The 25643-nt window shown below is 45.0% G+C and overlaps 1 protein-coding gene across 1 annotated transcript; it reads left to right on the forward strand.

Moving 5' to 3' along the window:
* The first annotated feature begins 11992 nt into the window (after positions 1 to 11992).
* On the forward strand, positions 11993 to 23286 carry DDX20 (DEAD-box helicase 20). Its single transcript, XM_077916084.1, has 11 exons — positions 11993 to 12284; positions 13279 to 13373; positions 15168 to 15336; positions 15965 to 16079; positions 16200 to 16342; positions 16483 to 16621; positions 16716 to 16774; positions 17983 to 18065; positions 18397 to 18502; positions 18652 to 18753; positions 21457 to 23286. Exons 1-11 carry the CDS (start codon positions 11993 to 11995, stop codon positions 22614 to 22616), a joined length of 2463 nt encoding a protein of 820 aa, XP_077772210.1. The 3' UTR covers positions 22617 to 23286.
* Positions 23287 to 25643: the final 2357 nt, after the last annotated feature.

The raw sequence follows: 25643 nt of genomic DNA on the forward strand, positions 1-25643 counted from the left end.
TCCCAGTTTCAGGTGTATGACACAGTGATACAACAATTTTACACATTACAAAACCCATCTACTTTTAAGGTCAGGAGATGGAAAGAAAAAAAAAATTGATGACCATAATCTCAGTGCAGTGCTCCAAAGAGAGGTCCCAGGCAAGTCAGAGGTCTATTACTTTGTGGTTCCCACAGGATTCTGGAAGAAAATGGGTGTCAAACCCTTAAGTCCTTTCACAATGTTGGGCCATTGCAAACTCGCCCTTGAGAAGGCTGACACTGCACCAGCGTGCATGGGGCTGTGTGTCACCTTACTTCTGAAGAGGTAGCTCTGTCTTCTGGGCAGAGCAGAAGGCAGCAGGAAAAAGGACTGCTTCCCATTTTTCTTTCTTTCTTTTTTCTTTCTTTCTTCTTTCTTTCTTCTTTCTTTCTTTCTTTCTTTCTTTCTTTCTTTCTTTCTTTCTTTCTTTCTCTTTTTTTTTTTTTTTAAGGGCTTAAGTGGTAGAGAATAAAGCCTGTTGCCATAGTTATATAAACATGAGTAGATATTCCTAGGCTGAGGACAGGGGATGGGGGACATTCATTCTTGCTGAAGAAGAATCAAATAGTTCAACCTCCTCTCTACTGTCCCCCAAAAGTCAGCCTGGAGGGAGGATGAGATTATCTCTGACATTGGCTGCAAACACACTTTTCTCAAAGCAATCCAGAGCTGGGGTGGAACCCTCTGGAAGGCAGCTCAGCATTTGCCCTCTGCTGGTGGGGATTCCTGTGTGGCGAGTACTTGTCCTGAGGGAGAGGGTAAAGCTTCTGGAAATGGTGTCTTAAGGGTATCAAACTCATGGGGTTTGCCCAGCCCAGTCAGGGAGGGTGGCCCCCTTTGTCCCAGTGCCAAAGCCTGGAGGTCCTGGCACCAACGACTGAGCTCAAAGGGAGAGGCAGAACCAGTTGTGTCCCAACAGAGCTCGCATCCTAAACTAAACAATGGAAACACTGCTGCTCTACTGGCTCTATTTCCTGTGGCCCCCACCTGGAGGTCCCCACCCATGGCGTCCCTGCCAGCTCTGGAAGGTGTATCCCTGGGCGAAGCAGTGCCCATCTCCACTGGCAGCAGAAGAGCCGAGGAGCTCACACTGACATGAGGAGAGACACATGTGGCCACATGCAGTCTGGAAGCTTCATCAAACATAGGCCTTCCAAGAGGGAGGTCCACACCCCCACTACCCTCCTGCCTCCACCTCCCGTGCCTGCCAGCAGCCATCCCCAGCCTCCTCCCCGCTCCTCCACACCTCCAGAGCACCAACAGGAAAGGCTGACCCTAGAGATAAACATGTGCCATTGGAATGTGTTCAGATGTCACTGCTGAGCTGTGTCTCCCCAGGCAGAGGACCTTGCCTGGCAGGCAGGTCTGCAGGTGCTGAGCAGAGACTACGTGTCTGAGAGTGCACACAGCAGGATGGCGGGGACAGCACTGGAGTGAGGCCTAGCTACTCTCAGAAGGCTCTAACTCCTAGCTTTAATCCTCCATCCACCTCAGACGGGGCCCTGGGCTCCTCTGTCTCCCACAATCCTAATTCCAGGGGAAATGGCAGAGGGACCACATGGCTTATATGCTGGGAGGTCTCTGGGTTCCAAAGGAAAGATTCACTTTGGATTTTATCTATTTGAGAGAGAGAGAGGAGAGAGAGAGAGAGAGAGAGAGAGAGAGAACAAGCAGGGGGGTGGATCAGAGGGAGAGGGAGAAGCAGAACCCTGTCTGAGCAGGGAGCCTGACATGGGGCTCCATCCCAGGACCCAGAGATCACGACCTGAGCCGAACAAAGGCAGACACTCAACCACTGAGCCACCTGGGCGTCCCAGCTTTCATGTCTTTAAACACGGAGTGCTGTTTTCCCCACTTACAGACAGAGCAGCTGAGGCTCAAGGAGATTGTTCTGTATGGTGATAGAAGGAACAAGAGCTCCCAGTTCCCTCTTTTCTACTACCCATGCTGCTGGAAGAGGAAAGATGTGCCCTGGGCTGGGCTACCAGAGGTGCTACAGCCCATGAGGGCATTAGGCTCCCCATCTGCAAACCCCACCGTCCACATCGTGCCAGCCCAGGCACCACTCTCAGCCTCCATTTCTGTCCAGTCACTGGCCTGCAAGACCAGGCCATCAGTGGTGCAGATGCTAAAATATGTTCAGAGGGCATGGAAGGAAGGTGTTGGAGGAAGAAGTAGCAGTCTGTGACTTTGGGAAAGCTCCATGTATGAATGTGCAGTCTCCCCTGAACAACTCAGAGGGAACCGCCTTGTGCAAAGTTAGAGCAGCCCAAACAACGAATCATTATCTAGACCAGGCTAAGTGCGGGCTGCTACCGAGCCGTACCTGGAATTATTTGTAGCTATGGGTCTCATGCTTCTGGTGCCTAAGCAATGGTCTCATTGCTACTCGGGAAGCGAATATTTCCATTTTACACACATTTACTGGAAAAGCAAATATTTTTCAACTGCAAAGAACACCTAAAGAATGTCAGGGCACAGCTAAGGGAAATGCTTATACAATTTGTGCAGACTGGCCCTGGTAGGCGCAGATTGCAGGGAAAAGGAGAGGGACCCATTCTCAGGACTCCCCTGGGGACATTCTGCCCCAGCTGACTCCCTGGAGGCCCAGTGCCGGTCCCATCCCCGTGGCCTTACCTACTGTGGCTGGCTGCTCAGAGCGCACGCTCCTCTCCCTGCCAGCTTCTGGTAGCTGTGGGCAAATCCAGAGCTTGGCAGCCTGCCAGGGAGAGACTTGTTAGCAAGATAAGAAGGAAGGCTACCTGCTTCTCCTCCTAGGCCATGGGGCAGGGAGAAAAAGAGGGCACATGTCAGGGATGGCTTACTGCACCAGACTGGCTCCTAAGAGGCTTTGGCTTCAGGTCTTCTGCAGGGGCCAGAGAGCTGTCCTGGCCCTGATCAGATGGTGGCCCTGGGCTGTGGCCGGAGACCCTGAGGGCAGCCTGGGCTGGGGTGACGGCCGCTGCTGGAAGGGCTTCTGCCTGACCAGAGAGGAAGATGCTCTCCCTTGGGTCCTGTGGGGTGTGGGTGGGCAATGGCTCCCAGCAGCTGCAGTCTACACCAAGAGAAAGCTTCGAGGCCCAAAGTGGAATGGCAATGAGGCCAGGAGACACATGTCATCACTTCACAAATGAAGATGCATTTTAAAGAGGAGGCACTGAACGAGCAAAGGGGTGTGGGTTTTTAATGCCCCCTCCTCCCGCCTTTGGACAGATTTTCTTAGCTGTGATTATTCCCCATGAATCATCACCCATAGGAAGTGACTGAAGCATTGGAGAGTGAATAATGAATCCCCTAAATGGTTTTTTGTGTCTCTGCCTGGAGCATTTTGGAAATAGCTTGCATTTTCATCTTTCTGACTTGGAATCATAGAGTTTTTGGAGCTGAGGATGACCTTATGGAGAATCAGGGGACCATGACCTCATGGGGAGACCAGAAGTTAAGACATGTGTGTCCGAACCTCCAGGCTGGCAGTAAAAATAGGGCTTGCTAACATCTATGGAGTGTATCAGGTGCTCAGCTATTCTTCTCAAAGCCTCAGAGGCAGAGGCTACTGTTGCCTCTATTCTGCAGTTGAGGAAGGAGCTGAGGAGCCAAAACTCCCCTAGGGTCACCGGGAGGCTCTGGCTCCTGCCGCAGAACCCATGCTCTCCCTCTCTGTCACTCCACCGCCTTGCCCCAGGGCCTCACACAAGTAATTCAACCTCTTTGGGTCTCAGTTTTCACCTCTGTGATCTTTAAAGTTTTAAAACTCTGACCAAAGTCTGCATTTCTGGCCCAAGCGTATGACTTGCAGGTCAGGAAAGCGCAGCACAGAAATCTGAATGAGTTGCCCTAGTAGACTGGAGACGTTGGCTTTGCGTGGGGCCGGTGACAGCAGCAGGCATGAGTTGAGAGGGCTGGATATTTGTCTAAGTACCTCCGACCTGCCTGTCTGCCCGCCGTTTCCTAGCTTTCTCAGGTCAGGGGGGGAATCGGAGTTCCTCGGGAAGCAGAGACACAGAGCAGGGTGATGCCGACCTGGCGTGGTACATACATACTCTGCCAGTGGGTGATGGCGACAAGGAACGTCCTCATCAAGCAAATGTTACCCCAGGTGCCGACCCTCACCCCGAGTCCTCCGTGGCGGCAGTGGTTGCAGGGTGCCCCTGCGGTGCCTGCTGGCAATCAGTGTGCACCAGCGTCACTGGCATCCCCATCCTGGGTCCTCCTTATGGAAACAGAGATTGGGGAGGGCTGGACATGTTGATGAACACGTGGTTGGCATGTGCCCGAGGTGGAAATGGGGGCATTATGGCCAAGGCCGCACTCTGTGCACAAGGGCACTGTGCAGCCATAGATGAGTGTGAATGTGTGTGTGTGTGTGTGTGTGTGTGTAGGGGCGGAACTCAGACACTGAAATGAGCTCTCATCCACCGGCGAGTGGAAAATTAGCTTTGGCAGGTGAGGAACGGGTGACGGGTGAGGAGCCAGCGGGTGTCAGTGTTACTTTCCGACGACGCTGCTGCGGCTGGTGTGGCTAATGGTCTCCCGGTCCCAGCCCCTGCCCCCGAATTGTAAGGGGGGGGAAGTGGAAGGGGCCTGGGAGGCTTCGGGCATGTGGGAGGGTGACATGAGTGTGATGGAAGGGCCGTGTGCCTGGCAGGTGGGCTTCACCAGCCACTTGGGAGCCGGCATCACACGGTGGCCTGCGGAGCTCGCTGCGTGGCTTTCGCGTCTCCTGGGGTCGGGAGGAGAAACGGCATCCTGGGGCCTGGATCCCGGGCGCTGTGCTGGAGGCGATGGGCCGGCCGCGGTAGGTTCCTGGACTGGCCCTGCTGCCCGTCTCCGCCTGACCCTGCTTGGCCCTGTAATCTCTCCGTGCCTCAGTCTCTCTGACCGTAAAGAGGGGCAGACACTCCCTCGGTTCCTGTCCTGTTGTAAAGGTTAGATGTGCAGAGGCCCTTTGAAATGTCACCAGCACGGTTCCAAATGGGAGGCCAGAGTGCCAAGGCAATTTGTGGAGCCTCTGGGGAGGCAGCCGCCTGCCCCTGCGTCAGCCCGGCAGCCTGTGCTCCATGGGTACTTCAGCATCTCGCATCCATAAATTCATCCCCTATCTGTAGTCAGCAAACAAGGGAAAGGGCAGCCGGCCGCCGCCGCCATCTGATCTCAGCAGCCTCGGCTCCAGGCCTCCTCTGCCCCCACCGGAGGTGATGATCCCTCTGCCCTCCCTTGGCTGCTCTCAGCCTGTCAGTTTAATTTAACAAGGTTGCAGGAGAGGTTTGATTTAATCAAACCAGTTGCTGTATCCATTCTGCTCCGAGGTCCCTCAGTGTCACCCCTGAGGCTCAGATGAGACAGTGACAATTACTTCTTCCCTGTCTACTGCTTCCCCTCCCTTTCTCTCCCTGAAGGGAACAAGGAGGCAGACTGGTCTCCTGGGACCTAAGAATAGATGCCAAGGATCAAAGGAGGGAAGCAGCCCAGCCTAAGAAAGCCCCTCCTGGGCCTTAAGTGGCTTTGTTTAAGGCTGAGCAACAGCCAGAGGAGTGGAGGTGGGGACGTAAGAAAATTCAAGCAGATCTGCCTTGAGAAGGCTCGAGACTGCCTGAGGACAGAGCTGTGCCCTCCACGGAGAGAAAACCAGTCCCCCTTATTGTCAGGAAATGAGGTGGAGGGTGCCCCAAGGGGGGAAGGTAGCTGTGTGCACACGTGGCACCACAGGCGTTTATTTCCAGGTTCTCAGCCCTGGATTCTGGTGGGGGGACCCAGAGCTGGGGGACAGCAACAAAAACAAAAGGCGAGTCTCCATCCAAGTTTTTGAGGCTCTGTTCTTGGCTTGAGAGTGGCAGTGACAGGAAGAGCTGCCCCCTGAGCAGGGGTTTTAGGGAGGCTGCGTGGAAAAGAGTGGGGGCAGGTGGGAAACGGTGGTGCGAGGCAGTGTGTTGCATACCTGAGGGTCACTGGTGGGGAGGGTCAAGGTGGGAGGTCTGGTCCAGAAATCTCAGGGCTTGGGGAGTTTAGAATTCCAGAACCAATCTCTCTTCTGGCCACTTTACCCTTGGGATTTCCCCGCTTTTCCAGGAAGTGGGCCCTCAGTGCCTCTTGTTGTCTGGAGCAGTTCACAGGAGAGGGGCCAGGGCCTCTTGAAGGGGATCCTCACTCAGAGTGACGGGAATCCCACTTCTTTGTGCTCATTTGTGTCACATTCTTCCGTTGGGCTGGGCAACTGACAGGTGCCTCCCTCCCCAGGCCTCTTGCAGAGTCCCCTCCCTGCCATTTGTCTCCCGCACATATCCAGCAGACACCCCCACCCGCAGGAGCTGAATATGATTAGCGGAAGCCCTTCCTGACAGCTCCAAAGAGAATCCCTCAAATGCATATTCTATTGAGTGCATCTCATTGTTGCTGACAGCTGCTTTATCAATTAAATTCCACATTCCTAGTCTTTGGAGACGCAATGAGCCTCCCTACCTAATAAATCACAGGACCCCACTTATTGTTAAATGTCCCATCAGTCTCTAATAAACTCCTTGCCAACAGGGGCAGGTTATTTATTATGCTGCCTGGACAAGAATGAATTGGGCCCCGTTCTCACAAGGAGAAGAGCAAACGTGCTGCCTTCCTAAAGACTGAGGCTGTGGTACTAAAAGGGGCAATTAATCAATGCGGGGCTTGGACAGAGGGGGTCTGGGTCTGTAGAGAGGGAGGCAGACCTGGGATTCTTTCTCGAAAGCCTGCCAGGCAAATGCCTGTGGCGGGAAGTGGGTGAGCGGGGTGCACGGCGCAGGGACTGGGCCCTTGCTGCTTCCCTACCTCCTAATTCCTGTCTTAAAAAGTACTGAATAGGGGATCCCTGGGTGGCAGGGATAGCACAGTTTAGCACCTGCCTTCAGCCCAGGGCATGATCCTGGAGCCCGGGGATCAAGTCCCACATTGGGCTCCCTGCGTGGAGCCTGCTTCTCCCTCTGCCTGGTCTCCACCTCTCTCTCTCTCTCTCTCTCTCTCTCTCTGTGTGTGTCTCTCGTGAATTAAATAAATAAATAATCAATTTTTTAAGAAAAGGTACCGAATATATGGTCACTCCTTACGCCAAGGGGCATAAGTAAAAATAGTCATTCTCCATGTTGGAAGGTAGCTACGTGGGATTGAGTAGGTCATGAAGCAATAGATTCTGTCCAGGAGGCCAGATATTGTGAGTTGATACACTCCAAGTTTATTGATGGCGCTAATCCACTGAACAGACCAATGGAGGAACATCGGGAAGAAAGGTCCCCCTCGTCCAGGAGGGAGAGAGTGAGGAAACAGGTGCTTCATCGGTCTGCAGGATAAGCAGTGTGCCCTGGGGCTTGGAGAGCCGTCACCTAGCACACCTAGGTGCCGTCGGGTGTAAGAGGCAGCATGTGAAATGGGTCCTGCAGTGACCTGCCTCAAATCAGATCCCAAATGTAGATGCTGTAGATGCAAACTCCTCAGCTTGGCCATGACTAGAGCCTCATCCACATTTCCAGCCGCATTTGTCCTGTTACATAACAGGGCCCTGTGCACGGGAGAGCACAGCACACTCCATCTCTATTCCTGTGGCAGCGGACAAGGCCCTCCGTGATGCGGGACCGATATATCTCTGCAGACTCATTTCCTGGTACCTGCTGCCTTACTTGCCTCCGTTCACACTAAAGCTCGTGGCTTCCCTAAACTATTACAGTTTCTCATGCTTCCACGCCTTTGCACAAACTGTTCACTTTGCCCAGAATATCTCTGATTTGTCTGCTTGGTGAACTCTCCTTCCACCCCCACTGCCTGATGCACTCCTTCTCTATCCTGAAGGATCAGCTCAGAAAGTGAAGCCCTGGTACTTCACAGGAGTTGAGCTTTGCCTCCCTGGTGCTGTTTTGGCACAAGTACTAGACTCCAAGGATTGGGTGAGGAACGATCTGCTCATGGAGCTTTTCTCATAGTTAGGTGCATGCTTTAAGGCACGCTTTCATTTTGGGTGGAGATGAGGAGGGCATAAAGCAAGCTACTGCTCTTGGAATAGTAAAAGGCATTTTCCTTAATTTCTCATAAATTCCCACTTTCTCCCACATGACAGCCACACTTCACCGAAAGCCCTGAAAAATGTGAGTATTGCAATGATTTTACAGCCATCTTGTGCTACCTGTGTGTTTCCTCCTTGATCAAGGCCACCTGTCAGCCTGTATGTTTCTCCTCGAGGGCCAGGCTCTGATTATTCCATCCCATTTCTGTGTCTCCCTTGTTTAGCTGATTCACATTAGGTGTGAGGATGTTTGTCAAAGAAAGAATAAAGAGATGTTTGTGGTTGAATGCAGTATGGCCTACCCTTTGTTGCTTTGAGGGTCCAATGAGAAGTAGCCATAAGAACGGTAGTGCAGGGACCCCTGGGTGACGCAGCGGTTTAGCGCCTGCCTTTGGCCCAGGGCGCGATCCTGGAGACCCGGGATCGAATCCCACGTCAGGCTCCCGGTGCATGGAGCCTGCTTCTCTCTCTGCCTCTCTCTCTCTCTCTCTCTCTCTGTAACTATCATAAATAAATAAAAATTAAAACAAAACAAAACGGTAGTGCAGGGCTGCCCGGGGTCTCAGCAGTCGAGTGTCTGCCTTCAGCTCAGGGTATAATCCTGGGGTCTGGGGTCCCCTGCAGGGAGCCTGCTTCTCCTTCTGCCTGTGTCTTTGCCTCTCTCTGTCTGTCTTTCATGAATAAATACAATTAAAAAAAAAAAACTGTAGTGCTTTTCCTTTCTACATTTTCCCATGGATCCTCACACTCAGGGTGGGCCACCTTAGGTCCATGCTTTTATTCACCATCATTTCCCTCCCCTCTGGTATAGGAAACTTTACTGTGAAATGATCATATGGGACCATTAGAATCTCAGCATCTACCCTGAGTCTATGTGTTTTGTTTTTGTTTTGTTTTTTTTTTTTTTTTTTTTGCTTCTCAGTACATAGGAATCTTTCCCTTCTCTAACTCCCAGGTACAGAGGTGAGGAAAGGCCTCCCACGTAGACGGACCAGCATAAGAAAAGGCTGGGGTCCCAGTGTGATTTTACCCTGGGGGAGGCCGGGAGGCACACAACAGTCTGACTTGTTGCTGTGAAACCTTAACTAGTTGTTGAATGGTCTCTTACCTTTGGATTTCATCTTTATGGCACTAAAAGTTACAGCCAACAGCATTATTAACATTTTTCACTACTGAGGAAAGCACTTTATTGATTTGTGTTTTTCACTGAAGCAGTACAATTTCTTCCTGGTAACATTACTGCAATATTTGTGTCTGTGAAACATCACAAACAACAGACACAATCCCAGGATACCTATAAAACTGTAAATGGTCTTTTCTGCAAGAGCAATCTTTTTGTTGCTTTTGGGATGAGAGCTGGATTCTTCATAAGTGATTGGTGTGAGTCCTACAGAACTACTGCTGTGTGCATGGATACCCAGTGAAGACTTCTGAGCAAGACTCAATGTTTATTAGGCCCATCAAGGGCATGTGCTGGGCTGGCGAGCCTAGAGTGTCAAAATTCCCATCCTTTCCCATCCAGAAGCTCATAGTGAGGGACAGACACACAAATAAGTAAATAGAACACAGCAAGAGTGAGACTGGAGTTATCATAGAGTGAGTGGAGGTCTGGCATGGGAAATAAAGAAGGTTGTTAAAAGGAATGGGATCTGCAGCTGGACCCAAACAATCTAAGAATCGCACTGAAGAAAGATTACTCCAGCACCCGTGGGCTGAATGGTTGGGAGAGAGAAGAAATCAGGCAGGGGTACCATTCAGAAGGTTGTTTCAACAGCTAGGATGATAAAGGGGCTTTAAAATAGGACACATGCCATGGAGAGAAGAGAGGAATGAAATATGTGGAGGCCAAATTATCTGCCCTCAGGTTATACTTAGAAAAGGAGAGGGGCGGTAGGTAGTGGAGTCTAGAATAATTCCCAGGTTTGGGATTTGGGAGTTAGGTGAATGAAAGAGGTGGGGATACTATGGGGAAGCCTGGAAACTTCAGTGCCTGCTCCTGGCAGGTCCACCCCCCCACCCGCTGCTTCACATGGACAGTTGACATTTTCTGCATTTTCTAGATTTCTTTTTTTTTTTTTTAAGATTTTATTTATTCATGAGAGACACAGAGAGGCAGAGACACAGGCAGAGGGAGAAGCAGGCTCCCTATAGGGAGCCCGATGCGGGACTCCATCCCAGGACCCCAGGACCATGCCCTAAGCCAAATACAGACGTTCAACCACTGAGCCACTCAGGGATCCCTTTTTTTCTAAATTTCTAAGCAAAATTCATCCTTGGGACCTCTTTCCAGTGGGGTTGCCTTGCCCCTCCTATATCATTTGGGATCTGGGTGTGTGCACATGTGTGAGAATAGGGTGAGAGAGAAGGACCAGAATGATATAAGGACAAAAGAAAAAGTTGGGAGTTGGATGCTGAATATCTTTAGGTTTGGAATTGTGAATAAGATTAGGTTCCAGAGGGATCCCTGGGTGGCTCAGCGGTTTAGCGCCTGCCATTGGCCCAGGGCGTGATCCTGGAGTCCCGGGATTGTGTCCTACATTGGGCTCCCTGCATGGAGCCTGCTTCTCCCTCTGCCTATGTCTCTGCCTCTCTCTCTCTCTCTCTTTCTCTGTCTGTCATGAATAAATAAATAAATAAAAAAACCTAAAAAAAAAAAAAAATCTAATCCCTATTAAAAAAAAAAAAAAAGATTAGGTTCCGGAAATATTTAAATTTGGAATTCTGTCTAAGACTTGGTCACAGGAGCTTGTTTGTTCAATAAATGTTGAGCACTTCCTATGTTTTGAGGTCTGATTTTGTCCCCATTAGGAACACAGGAGAGAGCCAGACAAGTTCCTGTCCTAGTAGAGTGGGGGATACAGACAATAAACAGTCTTAGGGTAGGGGTAGGTGCCATGGAGAAAAATAAAGCAGAACAAGAGACAGAGAGTAGTGGGAAAGGTGGGCGAGTGGAGGGGGTGGGGTAGTTCTGTTAGAGAACACTAACAGGGAGGGGTGAAACGGGTGATAGAGATTGGAGCGTGATCGTGATGAGCCGAGTCATGCGCAGGTGGTCGAATCCCTATGCTGTGCGCGTGAGGCCGACGTGACACTGTTGACTCTGCTGGAGTGAAGATGCAGTGACGTGGCTGGACCGGGACCGTATTATGCTGAGAGGAGGACGATTACGTGGTTCCACTCCTATGTGGAGTATAAGGAAGCGTGCAATGGTCATGGGGGAAGGGACAGAAAACCAGAGGGAGCCAAAGCCTGAGGGACTTAGCTCTAGGAAACAGACTGGGGGGCGCTGCGGGGGGGGGGTAATGGGGTGATGCGGTGAGCACTGGGTATTATCTGCAGCGAATGAATTGCCGAACCCCACATCTGAAACGAATGATGCACTTGCAGGCTGGCTAATCACATTTAAATTAAAAAAAAAAAAAAAAAAAGCACAGATCGCGGTGCTGCAGGTGAGGCGTGGGCTCCTCGGGAAGGCGCTGAGCAGAGACCTCCCCGGGAAGGGGAGGCTGCGGACCGTCGGTGGCCCCCGGGGAGGGCGCGCGGGGTGCGCGGGGGCAGGTGGAGGCGCAGCTGGAGGCGCAGGGCTGCGGTCAGGGGGCTCCGGGGCCCGCTCCGGGTTTGGGAGGTGGCAGGTGGCGGGGTCGCTCGGGGAGCCGGGTGCCCCGCCGGGGCCAGGGCACAGGGTGCTGGAGCCGCCCCGAGTCGACAGCGGCCGGACCGGACCCGACCCGGACCCCCAGGCGGCGCTCGGGCGCCCTGCGCGGGCGGGGAGGGCTCGGCGGCCCGGGGGCGGGGTGTGCCCCGCGCGCACCGCCCAGCCGACTGCCGGCCCCGCTGTCTCCCGCGAGGGCTGCCAATAAAGTTTTCCGCGTTCCCGTCCGCGGGCTCCCCGCCCCCGCCTCAAGTACCGCGAGACCCGGCGGCGCCGCGAGACCCGGCGGCGCGGCGGCGATGGCGGCGGCGTTTGAAGCGCCCGCGGCGTTAGCGGCGGCGGGGCCGGCGGGGCGCGTGGACCCCCCGCTCGCGGCCTCGGAGGCGGCTCCCGGGCCGGCGCGGAGCCTGCGGACGGCTCACGACGTCGGCGGCCCGCGGGCTCGCACCGGGGACGTGCTGCTGGCCGAGCCGGCCGACTTCGAGTCGCTGCTGCTGTCGCGGCCGGTGCTGGACGGGCTGCGGGCGGCCGGCTTCGAGCGGCCCTCGCCGGTGCAGCTCAAGGCCATCCCGCTGGGGCGCTGCGGGCTCGGTGAGGGCGGAGGAGGCCGGGCCGAGGGCGGCGTTCGGGCGGGAGGTGGCGGCGGCCCCTTCGCAGGGACCGGGAGGTTCAGGGCCGAGGCCCGCCTCCGGACGTGCCCTGAGGCTGTATTCGTGTGTGTGTGTGTGTGTGTGATTGATTGATTGATTGATTGATTTATTATTTATACTTATTTATACTTATTTATACTTATTTATATTTATTTTTATTTATTTTTATTTATTTTTATTTTTATTTATTTATATTTATATTTATATTTATTTATATTTTTATTTATTTATATTTATATTTATTTATATTTATATTTATTTATATTTATATTTATTTATATTTATATTTATTTATATTTTTATTTATTTATATTTATATTTATTTATATTTACTTATATTTATATTTTTTATATTTTATTTATTTATTTATATTTACTTATATTTATTTATATTTATTTATATTTATATTTATTTATTTTTATATTTATTTATATTTATATTTATTTATATTTTTATTTATTTATATTTATTTTTATTTATATTTACTTATATTTATATTTTTTATATTTTATTTATTTATTTATATTTACTTATATTTATTTATATTTATTTATATTTTTATTTATTTTTATTTATTTTTATTTATATTTATACTTATTTATATTTATTTTTATTTATATTTATACTTATTTATATTTATTTATATTTATTTTTATTTATTTTTATTTATTTATATTTACTTATATTTTATTTGTTTATTTATATTTATTTATATTTATTTATATTTATATTTATTTATTTATATTTTATATTTATATTTATTTATATTTATTTATATTTATTTATTTATTTAAGAGTTAGCTAAGAACGAAGGTGCCAACCAGGTGATCCCTGGAGACACCTCCGGTTGTGTGATTTCGTGTTGGTATCCAAGCTTCTTTAGTCCCGTGCTACCTTGTGATCTATTTTCTTTTGTTTTTTTTCCCCCCCTCAGATTTAATTGTTCAAGCCAAGTCTGGCACTGGGAAAACCTGTGTGTTCTCTACCATTGCTTTGGACTCTCTCGTCCTCGAAAACCAAAGTACCCAGGTGAGTATGATTTGGAGGACCCAAAGGAGGTCATGTTATGTGGATGTGTGTGTGTGTGTTTAAGATTTTATTTATTCATGAGACACACACAGAGAGGCAGAGACACAGGCAGAGGGAGAAGCAGGCTCCATGCAGGGGGCCTCCTAGGGGCTGCGATTACCAGATGCAAGATGCTCAACAACTGAGCCACCCAGGCGTCCCTGTTATGTGGACTTTATCACGGGGTCGGATGCAATACCAGTAGCTCCTGAGAGACAGATGGATTTGATGAATGCTTGAGTCAAGCAAATGAAAGGTCTAGAAGTTAAGGAGACATTAAAGCTATTGGATGGTGGTGGTGTGGACAGTGACCAGGGTTCCGTCGTTAGTGTTTGGGAATTTCTATCACTGCATCCTTCATGTTTGGGAATTTCTGTCACTGCATCTCTAATAGATTATGTCTGCCACGTGTGTCAGTTTTTGCATTACCTGAGAATACAGGTAGGGTTTCTTTATTCTTTTACTTGCTGACCCGATTGTGGTAAGATTTAGTATTTGGCCTGACTGATGAGAAGACGGTGCGCTGGCTATTGCTGCTGGTAACTGCAGGTGATTCTTAGAGCTCTGTGAGTATACCCTATTGGTCTCCCATTTCTAGGTTTTCTTGGAGTAGGTCTAAAGATGGTCTGCCCAAATTAGTAAGAGACTTAGGTTTGGGGATCCTTTCTTTAACAAAGTTTTGTTGAGCCCGTGTTATGTATAAACAGTATGCCAGCATATCCGCATTCCTCTATATCTACCAAATCCTGGGTTGTGCCCATAGGAAGCCCTTTTGCTTCCCAAAGGCCTAAGCTGTTCTACTTGTGAATTTGAGATGTAGTTGAGATTCTGGCTTCTGACAATTTGGCAGTAGGTGAAATGCTAAAATCCCGAATAAGTTCCATAAACCAAATTTGTATTTTTGAACTTCAGATCTTTTGTGTTCTCAGAGTAATACATAGTCATTTTTGAAAGTTGGAGAATTCAGGAAAGCAAAGAAGTACCAGAAAACAACACATAATCTCATGTACCCAGAAACTGCTGTGAATTGTTTTGGCATATTTTCTCCCTAGGTTTTTTTTTTCTTTTCTTCTTCTTCTCGTAGCTGAGAACATGTAGTTTCACCTTGTCCTCCCATAGTTAGTTACCTTAGTCTCAAGGCTCTCTTTCATGGACCTAGATATCTGACCCTGATTTGGTCCAGTGACATGGGCCTCCTTGCTGTTCCTCAGGCACATCAAAAACATTACTGTCATAGGCCTTTTCATTTGCTGTGTCCTCTTCCTAAAAACAGTTCCCCAGATGTCACACAGCTAGCTCTACTCTGCAGCGTACACTTAGGTCCCTAATGTTACTTCCTTAGTGGCCTTCCTTCATTGGCCCATTCAAAACAACTCCCTTCTTTGTCACTTCTCTCTCTTTTCCCGTTTGATTTTTCTTTATAGCACTTTTCATTGTATGTCATGATTTATGTATGTTTTTTTTATTGTTTGTCTTCTTACATAGAATGAAAGTGCCACGAGGAAAGCAAGGACTGTGTATTGTTGACTGTTCACAGCAACCTATTTGTTTCTTAGTACATATAATAGGTTCTTGCTTAATATTTGTTGAATGAATACATAGGTGAGTGAACGGATTAGTTTCCCTTGTCAGTAAAAACTCATCATTTAAAACAATTGCTTAAATGAAAGATAGCTCACTGTAGTATGAATGTGCCAATCATACGTATCTACTCCTGTGACTTGTTAAAGGTTTATATATCTTATGCTTTTTTAGATTTTGATCTTGGCTCCTACAAGAGAAATTGCTGTACAGATACATTCTGTTATTACTGCTATTGGAATAAAAATGGAAGGCTTAGAGTGTCATGTCTTTATTGGAGGGACTCCATTATCACAAGACAAAACCAGGCTTAAAAAGTGTCATATTGCCGTTGGCTCTCCTGGTAAGATATCACCCTGTTCGTAATTAGGGTTCCTTAAGAACTGAACACTTTTAATATAAGTAATGTAATTAATATAAGAATATGGGCATCTCCGATAACTATGAGAATTATTTTGAGAATTATAAAATGAAGAGGCTTAGACCAGTGAGATACAAACATGTGACTACCAACAGAATTGGGATTACCAACAGAAATTATGAGATCTCCATTCCTAAGGATGTTTAAGCACATGTATGAAATTGGCTTCTCAGAAGAAGGGGAATGAGATGATTTTCAGGAAGCCTTTTTAAGCCATGGATTGGGATTTTTTCTGTATTAATCATTCAGTTGTGAATCACTCAAATCAGAATTTAGTATGCAGGGCTTTTGCATTCAAGTCTTTTGATGGGAACAGTGTTTATGATCCATACTAATTGGTGGTGAAATATGAGGGAAAAATAATGGATTTAGGCAAGATCAGAACTCACAATTTCTGCTTTGTGATTCAGTTTGAATGCATAATAATGAGGGTCAGGTTAAGAAGGTCAGCAGCATAACCTGTGAGTAAGTTGAGTAACAACATTGACCAAGATTTGTACATATTCAGTGCATCTTGAATAATTCAGTATGCTTTTCTTCTGGAATTTAGGCAGAATTAAACAACTGATAGAACTTGACTACTTGAACCCAGGCAGTATACGTCTCTTTATTCTTGATGAAGCAGATAAGCTTTTAGAAGAAGGCAGCTTCCAGGAGCAAATAAAGTAAGAAAAATAACTTGCTTGACTATTAAAAGTGTATCCTAAAGTGTCTCTCTTTAGCTTTTCCAGGTGGTAATTACTGTGATTGGTTTCCCTGGTGTGTGTTTTTCTTCTGTTTTGCAGCTGGATTTATTCTTCCTTGCCTGCTAGTAAACAGATGTTGGCAGTATCAGCTACCTACCCTGAATTTTTGGCTAATGCTTTGACAAAGTACATGAGAGATCCCACTTTTGTAAGACTAAATTCCAGTGATCCGAGTCTCATAGGTGAGAAGAGATATTGGATACTTACATTACTGGTTTGTGATTTTTCTGGAGCTTTCCCTTGTCTCATTGGCTGGTGCTTTCATATTTGCTATTAGGATATAGCAAATATATTTGTTTTAACAGAAGACTCTTCTTTGTAGGTTTGAAGCAGTATTACAAAATTGTCAATTCATACCCTTTGGCCCATAAGATTTTTGAGGAGAAGGCTCAGCATTTACAGGAACTATTCAGCAGAATTCCATTTAATCAAGCCTTAGTCTTTTCTAATTTGCACAGCAGGTATGTACCTTAAGAGGTCACCTGGAGAATTTGTGAAATAAAAGGTGTAGGGCCATATCTATAAAATGATAACCCTCTATGTTATTTTTCATAGAGCACAACACTTGGCAGATATCCTTTCTGCTAAAGGCTTTCCTGCTGAGTGCATTTCAGGTAAGCTCCTCTCTTACTTTTAGTCTTTGTTTAGTGTTCTGACTTGAAGCATGTCCAGCGTCAGGAGGAAGAAATAACTACTTCGTGAGTTGTCTTGTGAGTGTGAGGTTGCACTGAGTCTTCAGAGTAAAGGAAATTGGAGGTGAATTTTCATTGAGAGATCACATATCGATATCCTTGTTCAAGAGGCAACTTGGTATGTAATACGAAATTAGAAAATTGGAATGAATGTCGGTGAAGAACTTAATAATTTTATAAAATTTGTCATCTTCAGAGAAAAATACTTTGCTACCTTACATAATCATTGTAAAAATGCTAAGAATTGCTACCGAATTAACTGTTTTGAAGTCCTGTAACTTTTTTTTTTTTTTTTTAAGATTTTATTTTTAAGTGAATTCTACATCTAATGTAGAGCTCAGCTCACAACTCTGAGGTAAAGAGTCACATGCTCTTCCCACTGAGCCAGCCAGGCGCCCCAAGATGATTCTTTTTTTTTTTTTTTTTAAGATTTTATTTATTCATTCATAGAGACAGAGAGAGAGGCAGAGACACAGGCAGAGGGAGAAGCAGGCTCCATGCAGGGAGCCCGATGCGGGACTCGATCCTGGGTTTCCAGGATCACACCCCGGGCTGCAGGCGGTGCTAAACCGCTGTGCCACCAGGGCTGCCCAGATGATTCATTTTTTGACACAAAGCTAAATATTTACTGCTGACCTAGTAGGAATGAAAGATATAAAGAAATTTTTGATCAGAGAGCTCCTTTTTAGAGTTTTCATTGATATCTTAGTTTGTAACCTGTTAGCCTTAGTTTGGTCATTATATATCATGGGGTACAGGGAAGACTTTTCTAATATTTTGACTATAGATTACACTTCAAAACTAAATTTATAAACAGCTGATTATAGCAATTTTATTTTCCTAAGAGTTATTCTACTTCATATGTAACTTTGCGGATATAGTGTTAAATCTGCAAGCATAACCCAGTCATCGTTTAAAATTAATACTTGAATTTCAAGCTGACAGCCTAACCAGATTTTAAAAGATTCTGACTTTAGGTCTTAACCTTGATTTGCATATGAGGATAGAATTAACTTGGGTTGGTGTATTTTTAAAGCTTGAGAACGATAGTTATGATTTCTGTTTTTTTGTGGATTTGGTAAATATTTATTAGGTTGCTTTTATATGACTTTCTCTTTGGGTCTTTTTAGGCAACATGAATCAGAATCAGCGTCTTGATGCTATGGCCAAACTGAAACATTTTCATTGCAGAGTCCTCATTTCCACCGATTTGGTAAATTTCCTGTTCAGTTTGAGTGACTAATCCATCTTGACTTGGGCTCTGTTATCAGAGGCACAGGGTTCATCTTTTATTTTACATAGGTGTGTCTGATAAGAACATCAGAAGGGAATTATCTTTCTAGTAGGGGAATTTGCTTTCTTCAAAGTTTTATATTTTCATCTTTATTCTTGAAACTCGTCCTTAGAAATTAATTAATTTTTTTTTTTGCTCTTAAATATCCTCATGTTCTTAAGTTGGCTCTTGGTTATACTAGAATAATTGAGTGTGTGTTGGTGCCTGTGTGGCAGTTAATGCAAGTACTTACTGTCTTCTTCAATCCAAGACTTCCCGTGGAATTGATGCTGAGAAGGTGAACCTGGTAGTAAATCTGGATGTACCATTGGATTGGGAGACATACATGCATCGGATTGGCAGAGCTGGTCGTTTTGGTAAAAAAAAATTAAAAAAAAAAATTAAAAAAAAAAAAAAGAAAAAAAGTTTGGCTGCTTTCTTTAGGAGGAAGAAATGCAAATGTGACAGGTGGAGTGTCACTTACGTGAAACTGATCTACTACATAACATGCCCTCTGTGCTTTTAGGTACTTTGGGGTTGACAGTGACCTACTGTTGTCGGGGAGAAGAAGAAAGCGTGATGATGAAAATTGCCCAGAAATGTAACATCAATCTTCTGCCTTTACCAGGTATATTTTGTCTGTTTCCCTTTTTTTTTTTTAAAGATTTTACTTATTCATGAGAGACACACATGAGGGAGGCAGAGACACAGGCGGAGGGAGAAGCAGTTTCCCTGTAGGGAGCCCGATGTGGGACTTGATTTTGGAACTCTGGATCACTCCCTGAGCTGAAGGCAGACACTCAACCGCTGAGCCACCCAGGCGTCCCTGTCTGTTTCATTTTGCTGTCAAAAGAATAATCATATTGGCGATAGGCCTCTTAAAAATAATTGCTGACACAGAGTACTTAGGATATGTTTGGTCCCATTCAGTATATTAACGTTTTTAATTCTCGCCACGATCCTGTGAAGTGTGTGCTATTATTACTGACTTTTTGTGAATGAATGTATTGAGGCATTGAGAAGTTAAGTAATTTGCCTAAGCTCTTACAGCTCATAAGCAGCAAAGATTGCAAGCTAACTCTTGGCACATGAAAAATATTTAAGTACTATGTTAGCTCTATATTTCAGTTTGTAAACTTGCAGTTTTCATTTTATTCTTTTAAATAATGGGGCATATGTTTAATACTTTTGTTGCTATGAGAGGTAATTCTAGCCATATTCTCCATTGTCACCACGAGGAAGGAGTAGTGTCTTTAATTTGAATGCTATTTTAAAAAATTTGAAGAGTTTTCTTTCTCTTCTTTTTTTAAAAAAAGTATTTATTTATTTAAGCAATCTCCATACCAACATGGGGCTCGAACTCATGACCCTGAGGTCAGGAGTTGTATGTTCTTCAACTGAGCCAGCCAGGAGTCCCTGAAATGTTTTCTTTTGATTTTAGTGAGTCATTTGTCAAGTTGATTTTTTTAAGTGCCACCTTAGAAACTGCACGTCTCAAACTATTAATGATCTCTTGAAAATTAAAAAAAAAATTGTGTAGAAATGTGGTTTGCATTGTTAGTGTGTAAGTATACATGTGTATATGTACATATGTGTGAATATATATATAAATATACAATATATACGTGATCTAGAATATGGGATATGTAGTTATTGAATAAATGTAGCATTGAATATTTTACCAATTAATATATAACTCATTTAGTGATTTTTATAAAGCTAGATTAAACACAGGTCTGGCACAGGGTTCATCTTTTATTTTACAAAGGTGGATTCTAGTAGCTCTGATCAGCTAGTAGTTAGTAGCTCCAATTCTGTGGATTCTAGTAGCTCTGGCTTTGTAATAACTCATTTTGTGAGTTTCGATTTTCACAGATTTCTTCAGTTGCTCTAAGCTTGTGTCCTGATTTTCTAAATTTGTTTTTAGAAATGGTTTTTAGGTTCTCTGTTGTTTTAAGACATTACAGTATGTTAATTATATGTGTAAGTCTGTTGGTAACCTATCAAATGATTATAATGTAGAAAAAATAAATTGAAAATTGGTACAAGAGGGTTAAGACTTTGGTAGGATTCAGTGTTATAGCATCTAGTGATAAAAATTAAGTTTGCCTTTTGGATACTGGAAAATGACATATTTTGATCTTTATGTGATGTTAACAGAGCCCTGAAATCATGAGAAAAGTATATTCATGGTGTTGGATTTATATTGGACTGAGAACTTGTACGGCAATAGACTGTTCCAATGAAGTACCTGGGGCAGGAGTGGGAGAGGTGTAGGCAAGCAAGGGATCTCACCTTAGTGGGAATCAGAGTTCTCATCAGAGGGTCGGTCTGTTCAGCTAGGTCAGGAGCCCCAGCTGAAGAGTCCAGATCAGAGGGATTAGGTAGGGGTACGTGTACATGGAGCACTGACAGCAGCCACAGATGGGCCAGATCCATGTAAATCAGAGGCTCTGTATGTTTTGTCTTCCTAAGGAAAACTGATCACACTTTGGGAAGGTCTGAGTTTGCAGGAGGAGTAAGTCATCCCACCTGGATGGAATAGGAAATTTAGAGAGCTGGAGCCAGCAAATGTTTTAGAACTTACAAGTGCCATTGAGACCATCAATATTTTTACAGTCCTCTAACTTACCCCTAATAGAGGTTTTTCCCCACTGTTGGGGGCAGTGATTTCTCCCTGTCGGGAGCATAGGGTGGCTGGTTTACTTGGGTGCAGAGCTGCAGTTGTAATGTTTCCCAGCTGATAAGCTTTGGGGGGAGCACAGTCCATTTTCTAGTATCTTGTTTTGATGTCGGTGGTAGTCAGATAAAAGGGAGGCACTGGGGAGAGCGAGAAGGGCAGAGATGGGAGAATTGCTGCAGGCATGGACCTTACTCCTTGCATGAGCTCTTTTTGAGCAGGAGGTCCAGGGAGATACTGCTGTGGGTATGGGATGTGTCCTGCATATTTGGGGGCATATTTCTTTTCTTTTTTAAAAGATTTTATTTATTTATTCATGAGAGACAGAGAGAGAGAGAGAGACAGACAGACAGACAGACACAGGGAAAGGAAGAAGCAGGCTCCCTGCAGGGAGCCCCATGTGGGTGGGACTGGATCCCTGGACTCAACCTCTGAGCCACCCAGGCATGCCTGGGGGCATATTTCTTTACTGCAAGGATTGTTTAAGTCTTTTAAAATACAAGTATAATGTAATTCTTAAGCTCTTAGTATATTATTAGTATGTTTTGTTTCTTAACCTTATTTGACTCTGGAAAGCATAAGAAGTCATTCAAAAGTTCCTGGTCTAGAACAGCTCAAAATTTTAAAATTCTTTTTGTTCTTGTTATGTAGATCCCATTCTTCCTGGTCTAATGGAGGAATGTTTGGATTGGGACGTGGAGGTTAAAGCTGCTATGCATACATATGGCTTAGCAAGTGTACCTACCCAGCCCTTAAAAAAGCAGATTCAAAAAATGGAGAGAAACTTTCAAACTCAGAAAGCTCATGGTAACCACGTGGCTTCATCTAGAAATACTTCTGTGTCTGCATTATTAGTCAAATCAAAAAATAATACCAAACAAAAGCTTCCTGCAAAAAGCCACTCAGAGTGTGGAATCATAGAAAAAGCAGCGTCTCCAAGCGAGTGGGGCTGTGACATACAGTTGGAAGAGCAAGTGAAGAATTCTGTTCAGATCCCTGCTGAGAGCTCTGCCAGTGAGCACCAGGTCAAAGAAGTGTTACCTGTGTCACTCCCCAAAATTCCTTGTCTGTCTTCCTTTAAAATCCATCTGCCATACTCTTTGACTTTTATAGAATTGGTAGAGGATTATGAACATTATATTAATGAGGGGTTAGAGAGACCTGTGGAAATCATCAGGCATTACACAGGTCCTGGGGATCAGACTGTGAATCCTCAGAATGGTTTGGTAAGCAGTAAAGTTCCTGAGGAGAAAGTGCTGATGCTGGCAAGCAGTAGCCAGTCTGGAGACTCTGAGAGTGACAGTGATTCTTACAGCTCGAGGACTTCCTCCCAGAGCAAAGGAAATAAGTCGTACTTTGAAGGCTCTTCAGATACTCAGCTGAAAGACTCAGAGTCCACGCCTATGGATGGCCATACATCTTTGGAACAACCTCTGAATGGAAACGACACCCCTAATCCTGCAGAGTGTCAAGAATCACCTGAAACCCAAACGAAGGCAAGGCATAAAGAGGGGGCTAACCAGAGAGCTAAGCAGAGCCGGAGAAACCCTCCCCCGTGGTCTTCCTATCGAGCGCAGGCTGAGCCCCAGGAAGATGGTTGGTATGACTGCTGTGGGGAGACGCATCCAGGTTTTTCTGACGCCTATCAGGATTATGAGGAATACTGGAGGGCTTACTACAGGGCGTGGCAGGAGTATTACACTGCTGCCTCTCAGTCGTATTACTGGAATGCTCAGAGGCATCCAGGCTGGATGGCGGCTTATCACATGAATACAATTTATCTACAAGAAATGATGCGCGGCAACCATTGATTACAGACAGGCAGGACCTCAGACCATCCACATCACCAGTGAGCGATTCCTTTAGTTAGCCAACCTCCTTGTCCTAGAGTAGAGTGGCATTTTTGAGGAATTTGAAGTCTTGAGGCTTCCTGCTGGGACACATCTATTTTTCAGATTGTCTTGACCTACCTGACCAGGTATATTTTCTTCTTTTTTTTTTTTTTCTTAAATTTTTCACGGATCAAATTCTTGAAAAAAAATTTGGGGACGTAGAGCTAAAGGTTCCAGGATGCCATTTTCTGTAAGCCATTTGAAAAAGAAACATTTAAAAAGACTTACACCACTGCTTACTTGAAAAAATAAAAACAGCTGAGATTTAAAAAATAACGTTAGTTTATGCTGTGGAGTTCTTGACAAAAGGCTTGCACTGTATTTCGTATTTCCATAGAGGTATGTTCTTTTAGAAATTTGTAGCATGGTAGCTCAGAAAATCCCTTCGCTTTTTATGTTTCGTCAGGAAGGAATAAATACTGCTTCAGACATTTCCCAAAGGTACTTGCTTTCATGTTCTTTGCTTCCATTAAAAATATTTGTTACCAGTAAAAATGCAAAATGTTTATTGTTGATCATTTGAATGTCTTTTGTTTTTAAGATTGTGAAAGCTGTTTTTTACTGTATATTAAATAGCTCCGGAGCATCAGTGGCTGTCTTATTTTTGTTTCTCAAGAAAAGGACTAACTCTTACTCTGTTGGTTCTTGGATCCTTTTAGGAGTCTGATGAAAGCTATAGATTTGTACCAGAAAAATTTCCATTCTGTAAACAATTGTATATGTAATTCTAAGGCGTTCATTATGACCGCTAACATTCATGTATGGAACTCAGATTAAGAACTGCCCTACTCTAAAAAAAAAAAAAAAAAAAAAAAAAAAAAAAAAGAACTGCCCTACTCTGCTGGGAGGCTAAGAGAAAGTTCTAGCTCTTTGTCTTAAGTTTTTTTAGGAAGTTGGAACTCATTCTGTTCAAGCTGTTCCCACATGGTGTCCTAATCTTAGGTCTTCCGGAAATTTCCCCCTAGTTCTTGTAATGCTTTCATTTTAAAATTTCCCCTAGTTTTTGCTTTTAATGACCCCTAGTGGGGAGCATCCCATTTTTCTTAGATGGGGCATCTATAAATTACAATTTAGAAAAAAAAATGTAATTGAAATTACAGCAGTTCCCCCTTTATCTGAGATTTTACTTTCTATGATTTCAACTACCCCCCCCACCCCCACCCCTGCCCTGCATCTGTGGTCCAGAAGCAGACCATCCATTTGATGTACCATCAGACCAGCAGTAGCTCACATCATCACAAGAAGAAAGGTGAGTGCAGTACAATAAGATTTTGAAAGACCACATTTAGCTAACATAACTTCTAGTATGTTGTATTATTGCTACTCCCTTACTGTGCATGTATAGGAGAGAAACAGTACATACAGAGTTTGGTACCATCCGCAGTTTCCAGCATCCACGGGGCATCTTAGAACATACTCTCTGTGGATAAGGGGGGACAACTATACACATTATTCGTTGCTTTTCTGTGGCAATCCTTTCAGGAGTATGCATTGGGTACCCAAACCTTTTTGTGAACTGGATTTGTAGTGAGAGAATCCCCTCATAGAAATGTATTTACTTTTTAAAAGAAAAGCTCTTGGCAGCCTGGGTGGCTTAGCGGTTTAGTGTCGCCTTCAGCCCAAGGCCTGATCCTGGAGACCCGGGATCTCATCCCACGGTGGGCTCCCTCTGCGTGGAGCCTGCTTCTCCCTCTGCCTCTCTTTCTCTCTGTGTGTCTCATGAAATAAGTAAAATCTTAAAATAAATAAAAAGGAAAGCTCTTCTTTCCTGTGTGCGTACTTATCTAGGTAGAGAAGTACAAACAATTCTCCCAGGGCTGTAAGCAAACGTGCACAGCCATTGTCATTTACTATCCAACACATGCCACCACCATGAACCCAATTTGGATTCGTCATCTGGGTTGGGCATTGGTAGGCTTTGCTTACATGTGTCTATGCTGTGCATGTATTGCCAAGTTAGAATAAATTAACACTGTAAATAGAAAATCCATAATTAGGTCCAGCATGTCATTAAGAGGTAGAGACTTTAATTACACATTTTGATAAGATCCTGTCATTGCTAACTAACTGAACTTACCTCTTTTCTTCTACCCTTTCCCCCACAGTACAGCCAAGTTCACAGTCTGTCATTGCTAGGGGATTTTAATTAGGATACTGTTGCATCTTAATTAGAGATGAGGTTGCCCATTAGTCTTGAAATTAATCGGATTCTCTGAGGTTTGTCTTGTTTTGCTTTTTTTTTTTTTAATAGAAAAATAAGCTGGAGGTGAGAATGCTCATAACACAGGAAAATAATGATTGCTTCATTTTCCATAAGCATTCACTTGGAAAATTTCAGCCATTCCCTTCCCAAAGGATGCTGTGTTAGTGGTGGCTGTGGAAGGAACCTGCTGCTGTTTGTGCATGATTACATGGAAGACTTTAGAATTGGCAGTCAAGGTGCCTGCGTGTCTCCACAGCCTGTTAGAAACCACAGGTTTTACGTAAATTTCACTTGTTTTGAATGCTTTGTGGTGTAGTGCAAAAGAGCATTCGTCCTAGTGGAGACTGTTGCCTCCTTCATCTTGCACCTGTCATATGACCTTTTAGGGTCCAGTTTTCTCAGTTAAATGAGGGAGTTAAGACTAGAAGATTTTTAGGCTTCCTTTCAGTTTCTAAGATTTAATTAATACATGACTAATAAGAGAAAATACTAACTAGTTAGAAGAATAATCATTTCATGAATACATAGAGCCTTTATAAATTCAGGTGATTTGGATAAAGGCTAGTGTGAATTGGTTTAATGTCTGAATTCCAGAGTACTAACTAATATGCTGACTACAACTATTCAAGTTAAGCTGTAACTTAAATCAGGCTAGCAGTATTAACATGTAGAGAAATCTTTAGGAAACCTGCTGCTCAATGTCCACAATAGCCCAACTGTGGAAGGAGCCTTGGTGTCCACTG

This window comes from Canis aureus, chromosome 12, assembly GCF_053574225.1.
Source record: "Canis aureus isolate CA01 chromosome 12, VMU_Caureus_v.1.0, whole genome shotgun sequence".
In the NCBI taxonomy this organism is placed as follows: Eukaryota; Metazoa; Chordata; class Mammalia; order Carnivora; family Canidae; genus Canis; species Canis aureus.

Bases quoted from the DNA above. Each gene is read 5' to 3' on its own strand.
- DDX20 (XM_077916084.1), top strand. From the start codon at position 11,993: ATGGCGGCGGCGTTTGAAGCGCCCGCGGCGTTAGCGGCGGCGGGGCCG. The intron at 12,285-13,278 runs GTGAGGGCGGAG...TCCCCCCCTCAG, and splicing joins GCTGGGGCGCTGCGGGCTCG to ATTTAATTGTTCAAGCCAAG. The intron at 18,066-18,396 runs GTAAATTTCCTG...CTTCAATCCAAG, and splicing joins TCCTCATTTCCACCGATTTG to ACTTCCCGTGGAATTGATGC.